General features: G+C 38.9%; 1 protein-coding gene across 3 annotated transcripts in view; it reads right to left on the bottom strand.

The window, feature by feature from the left end:
• The window catches only part of MID1 (midline 1), a 199,918-nt gene that overhangs the window by 42,605 nt on the left and 140,712 nt on the right, over nt 1-16,601 (bottom strand). For all 3 annotated transcript variants that reach the window (XM_087426530.1, XM_004435098.3, XM_087426531.1), the window contains exon 4: nt 2,151-2,258. In XM_087426530.1, the coding sequence (XP_087282656.1) occupies nt 2,151-2,258 (108 nt within the window). The remainder of the gene's footprint in view (nt 1-2,150; nt 2,259-16,601) is intronic.

The raw sequence follows: 16,601 nt of genomic DNA, 5'->3' as shown, positions 1-16,601 counted from the left end.
TTTGTCGCATTTCTGGCCCGGAAGATGTTATTCATCTTGTTTTGGGCCCAGCTATGTCTCTTTGCTTTTCTACTTTACTATGTTGTCTATCACTGATATGTGTTCAGGGTGGAGCGGGGGCACCCAAGCATGAACCCCACGCACCACCATGGCTGGAACTGGGGATACCCCTTCACTACTTTGATCTAGCTCATGAGAGACACCCTCATGCTGGGAAGTTAAGTGAGAGAAAGGAAGGCATGCTGGCCAGGAAGCTGTGGTGGAGTGTCACTGCAGGCTGAATAAGGGCCCCCAAAGATGCCCACATCCTAATCCCAGGAGTTTTTTTTTTTTTAATATGTTACCTTACATGAGAAAAGGGACTTTGCAGATGTGATTCAGTTAAGGATCTTGAGATAGGGGATATTATCCTGGATTATCTGGGTGGGCCTGATGTAATTATAAGGGTCCTTATTAGAGAGAACCAGGAGAGTCTGTCAGAGAAAGATTTGAGGATGGAGGCAAAGGTCTGAGTGATGTGATGAAGAAACTGTGAGCCAAGGAATGTGGGTGGCCTCTAAAAGCCAAAAAAGGCAAGAAATGGATTCTGCCCTAGAGCTTCCAGAAAGAAACAGCACTGCCAAAACCTTGACTTTAGCCCAGTGAGACTGATTTTGAACTTCTGACATCCAGAAGATCAGATAATAAATCTGTGTTCTTTTAAGGCACCAAGTTTGTAGTAATTAGTTACAGCAACAATAAGAAACTAATATGAGTATTGAGAGCCAATCCCTGCACACGACCATATAAAGGCAACAAATCACCTTCCATTGCATATTAATAATTAATTGCAGCTGTATTTCAGGCAGTCAAGTGTCTGAGAACCTGGAAGATGTAAGGTATTACGAGATGTACGTATGTGGTGCAAGATGATGGAAGAGGAAATATATCCTGTAAGGATTCCAGGCTGACACTCAGTGCTCTTCTAAGTTGTACAATTTGCATGTGAGAAAAAGTAGCTTCTCAACACATCTGAGTCAGTCTTTGGCCAGGGAATAATTTCATATTAATTTGTTAATTCACTGTAACAGTTTTCAGAACAATTTGGTTTGATTTGACTTTAACTCTTCTGATCACCATCACAGTTTACATGCATAAATATTTTTCAATCTATATAGACAAAGTAATCTAAAACATTATACAATATTACAAGTACCTTTTACATTTTGTAAAAAACAGAGCAGAGCGCATATATTAGCTATTGTAATCTCTGTGTACTACTTAATACATGCTAATTTGATTAAATTATACATATTTCATCAAAATACAGTTATGAGCAGTAATAGAAACTCATGAATTCATTGGATCTTGAATATTTCTATTTTTTAAATATTCACAAAATTATCCTTTGAAGGTGGACAGAAATGGGTAAAATAAAATGGATAAGTATTTCAATAAAAATATGACTAATTTAAAAATAGAATAAAGTGATAAATTCTAAAAATACCAACAGTTTCTGAATGAATTTTGAATAAATAAGAAAGTGGCCATAAAGAATATAATATAAATTTGTGAATTGCTTTTTGAATATAGTTTACTGTAAAACCAAAGGACTTTTAAAAATACAAACATTAGAAAAGAAGTACTATTAATATATCCACAAAGGGGTATATGATATAGTGACACTATAGGAATTTTGCCACCATGAAATTATACCTATCTAAATTCCCTCAAGGGCATTGGAAAGCACTTCACAATTTCTATATATAAAGTCTGATTCACTTAAACATTTATTTAACACTGTGTTAACTGCTAGGATATAGCAATAAATATGAAATGAACTCTTCCTCTACGGAACCCCTCTTCTCACAGAGAAGAGAAGTGGAAAACAGTGGCTATAAGAGACCAGAGCTCCATGCGGCCCCCTGGAGTTGGGTAACGGAGCAGCCCTTATATTACAGGTATGCATAAGAGACCATAATACAAAGAAAGGGGTGGAGAAAAAATTGGCCAACCAAGGGGCTTTGAACTACATCTTAAAGACTTAAGAGAAGATGATAGAAAATATAGAACAGGAGGGTATTCAATATTTCCTAAAATACTGAAGGGCATGGGAGTATGATATTTTCTCCAGGTAGAGAATATGAAATCTTCTGCCCTAGAAATCTTACCTTCCCTTCTTTGATCTTGGTTCCAATAATTTGTCGTCTCTGCTGAATGATCTCAATGAGAAGATCACACTCCTCCATCAATTTGGCTTCTTGACGTGATGCATTGACCTACAGGATAGATGGAATGGTAAACATTAATTTGGCCTTTGTTTCCAGTTAAATGCTCTTTTTAATGTAGACTAGAATATTTCTGGTAATTGCTGAAAAGATATTTTAAATGTTAACTCTTTTTCAAATTATGCAGGGATGGCAAATATAGGACTTACATGTCTACTCCCTATCTTGCAACCCTGGAAAACATTATTATCCAATGATAGCGCTCTTTTCTGCTAAACCAGACTCAGCCTCAGAATCTTTCTTAGCACATTATGTACATAACATAGCTATACAAATTACATACCTGGAAATTGACATGAAATATATTTGCAATTTCTGCTTTTATATTTTGAAAGAAAGTGCAATTTTGGCCTGTTAAACATAAAAAGTAAGTTAATAAAACCTAATATTATACTTTTATGGTGAATGTCTTTTGGAAAAATTTTTCAAAAGCTAGGTAGCAAGGTTACTTCACATTTATTTGACTTTTCTTTGAAATACAGACATCCAACTTTGTATTTAATCACTATAAAAACATCAAAAAAGAAAAAGGATGGTTGAATATTTTATTAATCTTATGACATAATTTAAAACTTAACTTCTGGTCTATTTCTAAAAGACTAAGGTTCTACAATGATAGCATGCCATTCTCCTGGAAAGGTAGATCATTATATAATGGCTTGTATTTGAAGTTTTTAAGACTCATTGTATGCAAGGGAGGGTTACAATTAGCTCATTCTTGGCAACTGGGCTTGGGAAATACTCTGCACATGCTATTTCCTCCACCTCGTGACAATTCTGAAATGCTTATTCACAAACAGAGACCCAGAAACCACAGCTGTGGGAAATGAAGATAGCATGCATGGGTTTTATGATTTTAACACAGCGCAGGAGAAGCTGCAGTGTTATAAAGAATGACAATAGCAATGATTACTCTAGCATATCTCAGGGAGAAGACACGGCCCAGTCATTAAGCCCTTTTGATTTGGGATGCTTTATGCAACTGGAGTAATTTCATTCTCTATGAATGAGATAAACTGGAAGTAGGGTCAGGAGTTCAGGATAAAAGTCCATTGATGGCTGTTCAGAGAAATCATGTCCTGTTTCCAGAGGCCAGGATTCCTTGAGTTTTATTCATGATCATCATAAGACACAGTAGAAAGACTACTCAAGACATCTTATTGAGAAGATGATGGTCACTGGCCATTGCAGCAAACCATGAGATCATGTCCTATGTCAGATTGGCACATAGACTTGTTTGCTAAATGTTTACTCAACAAAAGAAAAAATAAAAAATGCATTGGTGGACAAGTACAGAATGTGGAACTCAGGCTAATATTTCAAGCAAGTTAACCACTGGGCTCAATTTCTCTTACCATTACTTTTATGTCATCCTTTCCAGTCGCCTTTGAGGCTTCCTAAATAAATTTAACTATCTATGGAAATATTTACTTGAAACTCCACTACTTTCAAGAACTTTCTTCTCTTTCCTTTTGACCTCAAACTGAATTTAATAACTTACTACAACCGAACTGTGAAAAGGATGGGTTCATACCAAAACCATGGGCACATTGTGATGGAGAAAGTGAAACTGCTGAGAAGTAGCACCCTCCGCTTGGAAAGTATCTCCTAGAATGAGCCCTAGGAGCTAAGTTGTACTTGAGCATACAATCAACATAAATCCAATAGGATGTAAGCTCCATAAGGGCAGGGATCTTTGGCTGTTGTGTTAAATGAGGCATCCATCCCAAGCACCTGGTGCCATATCTGGCACAGAATAGGCATTCAAAAACTATTTGTTGAATGAATGGAGAGTGAAAATGACCTTCCAAGAGACAAGGTAAAATGTAATGAAGCAAGTAGCTATCATGATATACTTCAAGCACTCAATATGCAGGAATTGGATTTATTGGTTTTCTAGGACTGTGTAGACGTAAAATTGTGTCCTAAGGATTATTTTTGGGGGGAGGGGCATTGATTTTTTTTTACAACTTTATTGAAATATGTTTCACATACCATGAAATTCACCCATTTAAAGTGTCCAGTTTTGTGGCTTTTAGTGTATTCAGAGTTGCACAATCATCACAATCTAATTTTAGAACATTTTCAACATCCTCCCCCCAAAATCCCATACCCTTTTGCAGTAACTCCACATTCTCACTATCCACCTCCCTTCAGGCTTAGGAAACCACTAATCTACGTTCTGTCTCTTTATGGGTTTGCTTGCTCTGGACATTTCATATAAATAGAATCAAACAATATGTGATCTTTTCTGTCTGGCTTATTTCACTTAGCATAATGTTTTCAAGACTCCTCCATGTCAGAGCACGTGTCAGCACTTCATTCCTTTTTATGCCAAAGAATATTCCATTTTAGGGATATACCACATCTTGTTTATCCATTCTTTAGTAGATGGACATTTGGGTTGTTTCTATTTTTGGTTACTATAAATAATATTGCTATAAAGATTTATGTATAAATTTTTGTGTGCAAATATGTAGTCATTCTTCTTGAATACAGGAGTGGAATTGGTGGGTCACATGTCAACTCTATGTTTAACTTTTTGAGGAACCGCCAAACTGTTTTCCAAAGTGGCTACATCATTTTGTACAAGGCTTTCAATTTCTCCACATCCTTGTCAACACTTGATATTGTCTATCATTTTTGTTTTATTCATCCTAGTAAGTATAAAGTAGAATGTCATTGTGGTTTTGATTTGCATTTCTCTGACGGCTAATGATGCTGAGTATCTTTTCACGTGCTTATTGGCCATTTGGGCATCTAATTTAGAGATACAACTATTCAGATCCTTTGCTCATTTTGTAATTGGGTCATTTGTCTTCTAATTATTAAATTGTGTGATTTCTTTATATATTCTGGATACAAGTCCCTTATTAGATATGTGATTTGCAAATATTTTTTCCCATTCTGTGGGTTGTCTTTTCATTTTCTTGATGGTGCCCTTTGAAGCACAAAAGTTTTTAATTTTGATGAAGTTCAATTTATCTATTTTTCTATTGTCACTTGGTCTTTTGGTGTCATAGCTAGGAAACCCAATCCAAGATCAGGAAGACTTATGCCTCTGTTTTCCTCTAGAAGTTTTACCTCTTACATTTAGGTCTATGAGCCATTTGAGTTAAGTTTTGTGTATGGTGTGAAGTAGGAGTCCAACTTCATTCTTTTATTAATGGATATCCAGTTGCCTAAGCACCACTTATTGAAAAGACTATTTTTTCCTCCATTGAAGCCTCTTAGCACTTTGATCAAAAATCAATTGACCAGATTGTAAGGTCCTCAGGTTTTGATGTTCTTGCTAACATATTCTGTGCTTAAAGATATTCTGGTTTTGACTAAACCTAATGAGGCTCCACTAGTAGTTCTACAGTAGGTGCCATGAAATGTGGTGGGGAGTACCAGCTCTACTCATATGATGATATGGGGAAAGTCAAGGAATATCTCCATTTCTAAGTTTTACTATTTTGTAAAATGAGGTGAGTAATATCTGCTCTCTCAGCCATGTGGGATTATTGTGGTAAATACAGGAAATAATCTATGAGGAAATAACTAACATTATGAGGCGAAAGACAAATCTGAGGTAGTATTGTCTGCATTGAGAAGTAGTTTTGTTAATAGACTATGATTTAGTTTGGGATTCATTTCACTCTCAAAATCATTGGGATTTGGGTTGCTCCATAGTAGGAAAAGTGTCCCAGTTACCATTGTAACATGGGGCTCAATTTAATCCAAATTCTGACTATTCAATATTTATGATGGATAGCTTCTTTTACAAAAAAGTGGACTGAAATCTACTTTGTTCAGCCAAATATGTTTTGAGAAAGCTGATACCAAAACCACCATGGTCCCAAAATATAAATTTCCAGAAATTTGGGAACATGATCTGTTAATTTTAGGCCCAGTATTTTCCTTAAATCTTTCAAAGAATACAGAGTTGACTTTCCTTTGAAACCAGGAAAGTTGAATCTCTTTTTCTACTTTGATGAAGCTTCCAAATTTTTGTAACTTTAACATTCTCATATTTCAAAAGATACAATAAAATAAGTTGAGTGCTATCCTATATTTCTAAAATTCTTCCACTACAAAGAAATTTTCCAGTTTTGCTGTTTCATATGTCACTTTAAAAAAGTTAATGATTTGATTGGACTTCATTTCCTATATGGGCTATTAATTCAAATATGGCAGGGTTTATTGGTTACTTGCAGTGTGTTCAGGTGCTTCTAGTTCCCAGGTTTGGTTTGGAAGCTGGCAGCTCCTGGTTATGATTTTAGCTTTCATTTCTGATTCACGTTTTTTGATTCAGAAATCACTAAGGCTGATGGAAGTGCTTTGGGTAGGGCCAATCTAAGGATGCAAGAAACAACCCCCAAATCTTCTTTTGTAGACCTACATTTCCACCTTTGTGTCTTAAGTCTCCTTCTTGGTCCCTAACCTAAAGACAAAAGTGGGATGGAGATAATTAGGAAGGATGGTCAGTGGTAGGTGACTACTGTATCTCTCCTCTGGACCACACTGGAAATGGGGCACTTAACCTTCAGAGCCCTTGACATCACAGGACAGAATATAGCTTAAAATTGGGCCCTCTTCCCATCCCAGACTCCTCATGGTTACTTTTTTTTCTCTTCGCAATTATACTCATGAGTACATATCACATCAGCCCCTCATGAGGAGAAACTCAGTCACTTTTACCTCATCTCTGTTTCAGCCTCGCCCATGTACTCAGCATGCGTCTTCTCTACATCTGGAATTACAGCTTCCTTTCTCATCTTGAAATGCATCATTTCCCCCCATCATCGTCTTCTAGTTCTTAGTAATAACTTAATCTTTTTGCAAAATACCCTAAATTAATTCTAAAGTTAGATCCAATCTCAATTCTTTCAGAATTTACTTCTTTCAGGAGTTATTACCATATCTCTTTCAGGCCCTAATGCCTATCTGAGGCTGCAAGTCCCTCCTATAAAACACCTGCAGCCCTTCACTTTGAAAGAGCTACAGACAACTAGTGATTCACTCATTTATCCATTCACTTTTTCATTCGAATAATAGCAACTGGGTTCCCACAGTGTATCAGACAGCATTCCAAGCTCTGGGCATACACTGGGGTCCAAGAGAGACAAAGTTCCCGTTATTACAGAGTTTACATATAAGCATAGGGGGACAGGCTGCACAAGTCAAGAAATAAATAAAAATTTCAGATCATGACAATTGCATAAAGGAAAGTAAAGAGAGTAATGTGATCAAACGTGGCTGAGAGTAGGGTCTTTTTTATTGGTGGTCAGACAAGAATTCTCTGACAAGTCTCTCAAGGAATGAAAAGGAACCAGCCAAAAGATGTGGAAAGGGCGTTTGTAGGCACTCCTGACTCTGCTTTTAACAGGCTACCTCCTAATCATACAGTCTAGTCTCATTATTCACAGATTCTGTATTTGCAAATTTGCCTACCTGCCAAAATTTAAAAATTAATTTGCACCCCCAAAATCAATACTTGTGGCCTTTTCACATCCATTTGCAGACATGCTGAGAGCATGGAAAAACTCGAGCCACCTTACCAGCACCCAAGTGAGGTTGAACAAGGGCATGGTCTGCCTTCTTGTTTCAGCTCTCATATAACCAGAGGACGGAGACAATAGGGGCAGTGCAGTATAGTGCAAGCAGCTCCGGCTCTGGGGCCACTTGCATGGGGTTTGAGTCCCAACTCTGGCGTCTGTTAGTAGGCAGGTCTCAGGCAAGTCACTTAACACTTCAGAACCTCCTTTTCTCTTTTATAAAATAGAGAAAATAGAATCTACCAGGATGACTTGTTTTCAGGATTTAAGATTATAATCTGTGTGAGGGGTGTGTGTGTGTGTGTGTGTGTGTGTGTACCCCCTAAGAGCAATGACTCAGTATTAGCCAGTTCCATGTTCCTGGTGACTTTGTAGAAGATAACTACCACAAACAACAAGAATTGATTGTATTTATCTACTATCTAGTGTATCCATAATTGTCCTAAGTATTTTGGGGGCGGGAAGAGAAATTATATAAGTAAGACACAGAAGAACAGAGTCTTGCTTGTAGAGAGTGCTAACCCACTCTCTGCTATTCCTGGGGTAATTTTGCTGCTTCTTCGTGATAGACTTTCTGATTCTTTACAGTCTAATGAAAGAGAAATTAGAAAGTCGAATAATGAAGTGAGTGTAGAAGGCCAACACTCATGTCTTGCCCTCCTAGCCTTGAGATCTAATTCAGCACTGAGATCTAATTCACCACTTGGCCGCATTATCGGTCATATCAGATACCAATAATCAGTTGCAGTCCCACGTAAGTTGGCACTGGGTGTACAGTTTATCTGCCTTTTCTAGAAATGCAGTTACATGTACTCATTCCCCAGATTAATTAATGATAACATAAATGAGTTGACTATTTTCTCCAGGGCACTTGGTTAGCAATGCCCAGTAAAAAGTTCCCCTGCTAAGTTTTATGGGCTAATAGTGTTACAGCATTTCACAGAAGAGGTGGGGTGAAGCGAACAATTCATTATTTTGTTCTTGTCATATATGTATAAACATTAAAGGGATTTAATTACATACACACACTAAAAATTAGACTACGTGTCTGTGAAACGTTCTTTAGCAGTCTGTAAACAGTTTCTAAGCATTTCTTAAAACTTGCTCTTTTAATTTGACTTGTATTCAACTACAAAATAAGATGTTCAATGCAGAGTATAAACATCATTAGATTTCAGAGACATGTGGCCTTAACATCTTCAGAAATATTTTATGGAACTCTTGGAAGGAAACATCAACGGGGAAAAAATATCTGGCCTCTCACAGGTGAAATTGGACTAATATGCTTTTAGAAATCCTCATTTTCTGATTTTGTAGTGCTTTGTTGAAATGAGTTAGCCATCTCTAGATTTTCAGACTAAAACCTTTTAATTCCTCTTGCGAAAAGGACACGCTAACTTGATAGATCACTTCCTATTCACACACAGGGGCAAACACTGGAGAGAGCTTAGGAAAGGATAACCCTGATGTCTTGGAGAAAGGACATTTTATTTCAGGGTGTTGAGGAAAGATGGCGGCTGGCGTTGGACAACTCCAGAGGCCACCATTCACTTTCAGTTCCATGAGAACAGTGCCCCCTGATCTGGGCAGCCCAGGAGCCACCTACCGCACTGGCCCACCATTAGTGCAGTCTTGAAATTGTACCATCAAACTGTGACCCCTTTGGTTTAAGACTCTAAACCTTGATATCCTGGAAATCACTACCAGCGAGATTGGGGGTTTAAAAGACAAAAGTCTACGTTACAAATTTGCCTAGAATTGGTCCTCACGGCAAAAGCAAAGCTGTACTGTGATTTAAATTAAGGTGACCTTGAAAAGATTAAAACTCTCTTTTATCTGATGCTTTGTTGATGTTGCTGTTATTGTTTAAACTCAACAGCACTTTTCTCTATAACTAAGGTTATATAATTTTGAGTCTGCATTCAAATTTAAGGAGGCTAGTGTTATTATGTTTTAATAACACTATTATTTCATACCGCTATATGTTATAACGTCCACAACAATCCTATTTCGCTCAAAAAGAAAAACATTGGAGGACTTAATTTCAATCTGCCCAGGGCTGGAGCAACTGAAACACAACTGAGCTGCAGATAAGCTGATAATATGGCCAGGAAGATGAGGGGACAGGGAAATGCAAGGGGGCTCTACGCCCTACCGTGGACTGCTGACCAGGTGCGAAGAGAAATATGAGGATCTGAGGGTGCTTTGGGTTTTATTGCCAAAGGCAGCTGTGAGGAACATTCCAGACCCTGGGGTAGAAGTCAGACAGACCTGCCAGAAGGAACAACGAAACGAAAGAGACTCTAATACTTGAGTTTATATATAAAACTGAGCCAAGGAGAATTGAGTAAGAGCAGACTGTATGACTGTAATTCATCTAATATGTTTATATGTAATCTTCACCCTGAAACTCTCTCACACCAAAGTCAAATATCTGCGGACCTAGCTCAAGTAGATGAGAAAGAGAAGAATGGCCAAGTTCCCAGAGTCCCTTTCTTCAGAGGAAAAACTGGAGTACAGGACAATACTATTTAATATCTAATATTTTAATTTAATATTGAACATTTTTGACTACAACTTTTTAAAGCCCAAGAAAGGCTTTTCAGAAAAATAAAAAATGGAGTCCCCTCCTAAAGCGCTTTTGATGGCAAGTAACAGTAGTGATGGCATGGATAGAAGCTACATGTAATCCGACCTTTACCATGCAGTGACGTGGTGGAAAATGATTTGGCCCAGAGGAGACCAATTCTACATACTGATTAACTATCTAAGTGGGATTTTGCTATATTTCTGCTATGGGATCAAAAAATAGCTCCCAGAAACCTCATGATAAATCTTCTTTTCTTGAGGTTTCTAAGATTATGAAGCTTGAATGTTGGATAAGGAAGTGAGATGCCATTAAAAATGGCAACACACTGTGGGAAGCCGGGCAATCAAAGTCTTCTTATAAATGAAACACAACTGTAACAATACAATAAAGCTGTCCAGCAAGGGTGCCACTGCTAATGCCTACAACTTTGAAGCTTCACACAACGAATTTTTCTTCCAAAAGCAGCACACACAACATGTCCATCCAAGACGTTGTTGATGTTGTTACTTTTTCAGTAAAGCAAAATTGTCAAACAAGGTGAAATAATTTAGACTGAACAAGGGCTAGAGGAGGCAGTAGTTCAGAACTCAGGGTCCTGAGGAAGTCTTCCTGGGAGTGAATGGCAGGACTCCCTTCCTTACTAGTTGCATGTTCTAGGGCATTTGCTTAAACTATCCATTTCTCAAGTTCTTCATCTGCATAATGAAGAAAATATCAACTCTTACCTGGTAGACCAGGTGTTCCCCCAGGGGACATTGGCAACGTCTGGAGACATCTTCAGTTGTCACAATTGGGGGTGGGTGTATGTGTGTGTGTGTGTTTGCTACTGTCATCTAGTGGGTAGAGGCCAGAGATGCTGCTAAATATCCAACAATGCTCAGGACAGCCTTCACAGCAACAGAGAATTATCCAGCCCAAATGTCACTAGTGCCGAGGTGAGAAAACCTAGGGCAGACTGTGGTGAGGGACATGAAATAGGACATGAAAAGCCATTGAAAAATGCGTGGCACATAGTAATTACTCAAGAAATGTTAACTATCACTATTGTTAACAAACTGTTTATGCGATATGTCCATATAGGACTAGTCAGCCTATGTTGACTACAAGTTCTAGGACTAGTCAGTCTGTGTTGATTACCTGGGGACTTTCTAGCATGAATCAAAGCTTTTATCCATCTACATTTTTCATCAAAAGAATGGTTTTGGAAGCTATAACATAAGGACTAACTCCAGAAATTCTTGAGTTACTTGCAAATCTCAAATGCATTCCTTAAAGGTTCCTTCCTGACACAATGCGGGTGGGAATGGGGGTGGGGGACAGAAGAGAGCCTTCCATGTTGTAGAGCGGGAGTTGGCCAACTTTGCTATAAAGGGCTAGAGAATAAATATTTTAGCTTTGCAGCCCATATGGACTCTGTTGTAGTATGAAAGAAGCCACTGATGATGTATAATCAAATGGGGGAGGCTGTGTTGCAATAAAACTTTATTTACAAAAACAGGTGACGAGTCAGATTTGGTCCTAGGGTCATAGTTTGCCAACCTCTAGACTAGAGGAAAAGATCATGGACTTTGTAGTCAAAGAGCTGCAGGTGTGAAAAATGTGTCGAATTGCTGCAAGAATGTTTCCTCATTTGCATACTTTCAGTGAAAATATCTATAAACTATCTGGCACATAGTAAGTAGGTGCTTGATAAATATTCCTTTTCTTCCTTCAAGGCATGAATAGTTGCCATTACCGAATTCATAGGATTTCAATTTGAAAAGGACAATATACTTGCAGTATGGCGTCTACTTTCCCCGTGATGTCCTGCCGACTTCTGTCACAGTGATAATAAAAGCTGCTCTTCCCGTGATGTTTTTCGCAGTTTTACTCAACTGGCTTCAATCTTACATTCTTGGCATTAATGCCACAGACTTTTCTTTTTGTGTTTAATGGTAACTCTGTTCAAAGCAGTTCCAAAATGAAGAAGCCGAATGGAAGGTGTTGCTCATAATTCATTCAAAAACAATAAACTCCTCCCTTCCTTTCTCTTATTAATTACACACTTTATAAAGCAAATGCTCCACACCCTTCCGTTTGGGTTGCGCAAACAGAATGAAAAAAAATCTATTAACCTGTCATGGGCATTTGTCTCTATCAAGTCTTTTTCATAAAGTTTCTGATAAATGGTACTTTCTATTTAGTAATTTTCAACAAATGTATTTGGTAAAAACCAGACTTTAGATGGTGTGGCCAGAACCTAAAAAAATAACTTACAGAAGAGGATGGTTAATTGAGCACCGGGGAGGACGGAGGTGATATATTTCAGGGAAGGGAAGTCATTTCTAATGGAAAGAGGAAGCTTCTATCCCATGACCTTACATTACTCATTTTCAATCTTACATGTCATTTCTCATTAAGTGGCATTCTTTTTAGTTGTTGTCCCGTGATTCCTGAATAGCAATGTCCTGGAAAAATACAACGTTGGACTCCTATTCGGGCTTGAATTACTCAAGTATAGATGCCAGCAGCTCCCCTGCAAAGTTATGGAGAGTGGGGATTGGATCCCTGCTCTTTGGTATTCCTTACAGTGAGCGAAACATATTTGATTATACCACTGATAAGACTTGCACTTGGAAGTACAACTGGAAGGTGTTAAGCTTTGTTCTGTCTTTCTGATGCATCCACAAGTGATATCTATGAAATATTTTGCCTGGTTCTTGTAACTCTAGAATACCAGCAGAAGCTGGTAGATTGATTTTTGAATATCTTTGATGCCCAGTGTATAATATTCACATTTATTCAATACAGTGAAAGAGAGGAGAGTTTAGGGAAATTGAAAACGTGAGCTGTCACGATGGGGAAAAGGGATTTCTGCCATCATTTCATTTTAGAGGGGGTCTGTGGTCTGTTCTCCTCGAAGCAGGTCATGAGACTAGGATGGAAGTACAAGTTGTTGCCAGGAAACACCAGTAGGGTGGTGGGGAAGTGAGATGGGGAAAGGTACGAAGTCAGTAAAGTGTGCCTTACCAAGACCACCGTGGGTAACTGGCAATTAATCCCAATGGGTAACTTTGGAAAGTGCAGAACACTCAGGTGATGGGGAGGAAGAGTGGTATTTATCTAATATCTCCCATCAGTGGCTGGTTGAAGGCTGTTGGGGGTGGGTGGGCATTAACTCCCCTGTGGAATTAACTGGTGGGGGAAGGGAGGTAGAAAAAGTCCCCAAACAGAGTCTTAGCCGCTTGCAGCTGGAAGCTCTCAGGCCAGGGAACATGGGACTGATGAGTGCGCTATGGGCATGGCACTGACAGTTTCGGACAGGAGCACGTTAGAGGGGACTATAATTCTGACATTTCTTAAGAAGAGCTCTAGTGGAGGTCAGAGGGCACTGGTGTCACAGTCGTCCAGTTTGTTCTATAGCTCCAACGACTTACAACTAATTGCAGGGCTGAACAGAGTTTGCATCTGACAGTGTTTTCTATCCTAACCTTGGTCATTCCTGACTTCAGGGCTACAGTCTACCTACAAACGCTCATTTGCAACTAACCCTAAATGAGTCTAAATCTGAGCAACAGCAGGCAAAGTTGCCTGGAAAATTCACATGAAATCTAGTGAATCAGACTGAAACATATATATATATATATATATATATATGTACGCACACATATTTCTTTATCTAGAGACCTGTCACTTTTCCATCATTTCAACTCACTGTGAAATTATTATTGTCTTTCTAAAAACAATGGCTTTACAGCTTTAAGGCTTAATATGTACAGTTTTCTGCAGTAAAATTGAATTTTAAAAAACTTGAGTTAGGGATTACAGAAAGAAGTGCTTCTCTCTCTCTCTCTCTTATCCCCTGCAGTATCTGAAAGGTCAACTATATTTCTATATACAAACAGACAGATGTTGCCTTCTCCCCTTCCTACCTGGGAAACAGAATGCTCTGTTTACGTTTGTCAGGATCTGGGGTGGCGGGGAGGCGGCATCCTGCCAGGTAATGGAAACACTGCTTACTTTAATTTTACTACCAAGAACAAAGCCTTCTTATTGTTTAATAGAACCCTTAAAGGTGGGCCTCACGGGCATAGTTCTAATTTCTTCGAGACCACAAACAAGAGGAATTCTTTAAGGCCACTTCATGAAAAACAGAGGGAAAAAATACTTTATTCTGCAAAAATTAAAGCAATCCTTTGTTTAAGTAGCCTGAGCCTGACTCCAAGTTAGCATTCGCATGTGCTCTCCTTATATGGGCATTTCTTGGCATTGTTTACCTAGGCACCCATTCTTTCAGTAAGATTAGATCGAGGCTATGTCAGAGATATGAAAGAAACCACCTTCCTTTAGGATATGGTCTCTTTGGCATCATTTTCAGATCACATGGTAAAAGAAGAAACACTTTGCACCAAAAATAAACAAGCCAATGCTCTCCCCTTGCAAATCCTATTTATAAAACTAGGAACCACAAAAATCTTAATTCACTGCTTATTATGATTCTGCCAGCAAACTAAACCTTCGATGCAGTCCCTGCTTCTCAGCTGCAAGTTTCACTTCTCTCTCCACTTCAACTATAGGCAGCTAAAGCTACTGGTTTCTAGAGATCTTTGCAATAGTCTTAGTAGCTAAGGAATGGAAGTGAGAGGAAATGAGGACATCTTATTTATCCACAAGTGAGGAGGATGTTACTGGTTGACCAGTGACAACACATGAAGCAATCTATGGACTTACTGAGTGCCCACGATTTGCAAAGCACCACACTAGGACCTGTGGTAGAAACAGAACTTTGCACCCTAGAGAGAATGACTTCGCTAGAGAACAATTAGCAAACATGCCAACTGCACACAGTATTAACTGCTAACCCATGGGCTACAGAAGTTCTAGAGCTGTGTGGTCTGATATGGCAGCCACTAGCGACTTGTGGGTTTTGAGCATTTGAAATGGTGGCTAGTCTGAATTGAGATGTGCTGTGAGTATGAAATGCATTCATTAATCATTATTGTATTGATTCCATGTTGAAATGATAATGTTTTGAATATGTCGGGTCAAATAAATGTATTAGTCAAGTTAATTTTACCTATTTGTTTTTACTTTTTTTTAATGCAGTTAGTTGGAAAGTTTAAATTACGTAGCTCCCATTACTTTTCGACTGGACGGTGTGGTTCCAGAGGGTTTCAGAAATGGGGCAATTGGTGTGTGTGACTAGCTGGGAAAGGCTTGCTGCCGAATATGGAAGTGGGACTGGTCTTTGGAGATCAGAGTGGGCAAAAAGGGAGTTGGGAAACCCAGGAGTGAGGAAGATGAGAAAGGCACCAGAGCAGAGGGAAAAAAGAGCATGTCTGTATGACAGCAGGAAGTTAAGGATTTATTTCAACAATGTACAGGGTGCAGTGGGCATGTATCTTGAATTGGGTATCTGGAGTAGAGAAACACCAGAGCCAGTTATATCTTACTGCGCCTTGTGAAAATCCCTGTTGGGGTCAATTGCAGAGAGCTGTCTACGGCTGATCTCACACAGAGCCCAGCTAAGGCAAAAAGGTGAATAGGGAGGCTTAACTTTGGGTGTGTATGTGGGATCTTTCCTTGACCTCACCATCTTCTAATTGACTTTCTTTGTATCTTTGACCTAGTGGGCCTGTACCATCTGTCTTTGAAGCTATCCATGCTTACTCGCTCTCCTAGGGTTTTCTTCTGAAATTGTGGTGGTGGTGCTGGTGAAAGTTACTGGAGGGCAATAGGAGGGGAGATGGGAGGGAAATTGGAGAGCACTGTCACTGTAAAAGATGGGCTTTGCCAAAAGGACAGTGAAAAGCAAATCTAACCTGGTCCGGAAGAGAAAATGAAAGACCATAGAATTCAGATGTTTGTCAGTTGCTGATTTTGAGGTTGTGGGGTATGTGTGTATATGTATGTGTGTGTTTGGGGATCAAGAGTCTGATATTGAAAACGTTACCCTATAAGCCCTCTTCAGACCTAGGCTGACTAGCCGTCCTACACATGTGGAAGTGTTTAAAAATGTTTCCCCCAACTTGATTCAAAGTGGCTATCTGGTCATTTTTTTCTTTTACAAACCAGAAGGGATAGAGAGGGTATCCCAGAGAATCAAAAGGAAAGGGATAGGTTTACAATGACGGGACGAGGAAGACCCACTCTGTCCTCCTTAAGGGCTCAGCAATGACCCAATGGACAGCTCTCTCATTCTTGACTTCCCTCTGCCAACCCCCA

The sequence above is a fragment of the Ceratotherium simum genome, chromosome X (assembly GCF_057802395.1).
Source record: "Ceratotherium simum simum isolate JZ-2026a chromosome X, ASM5780239v1, whole genome shotgun sequence".
Taxonomy (NCBI): Eukaryota; Metazoa; Chordata; class Mammalia; order Perissodactyla; family Rhinocerotidae; genus Ceratotherium; species Ceratotherium simum.
Note: the sequence above shows the minus strand (reverse complement) of the source record. Positions and strands in the feature narration are given on the sequence as shown.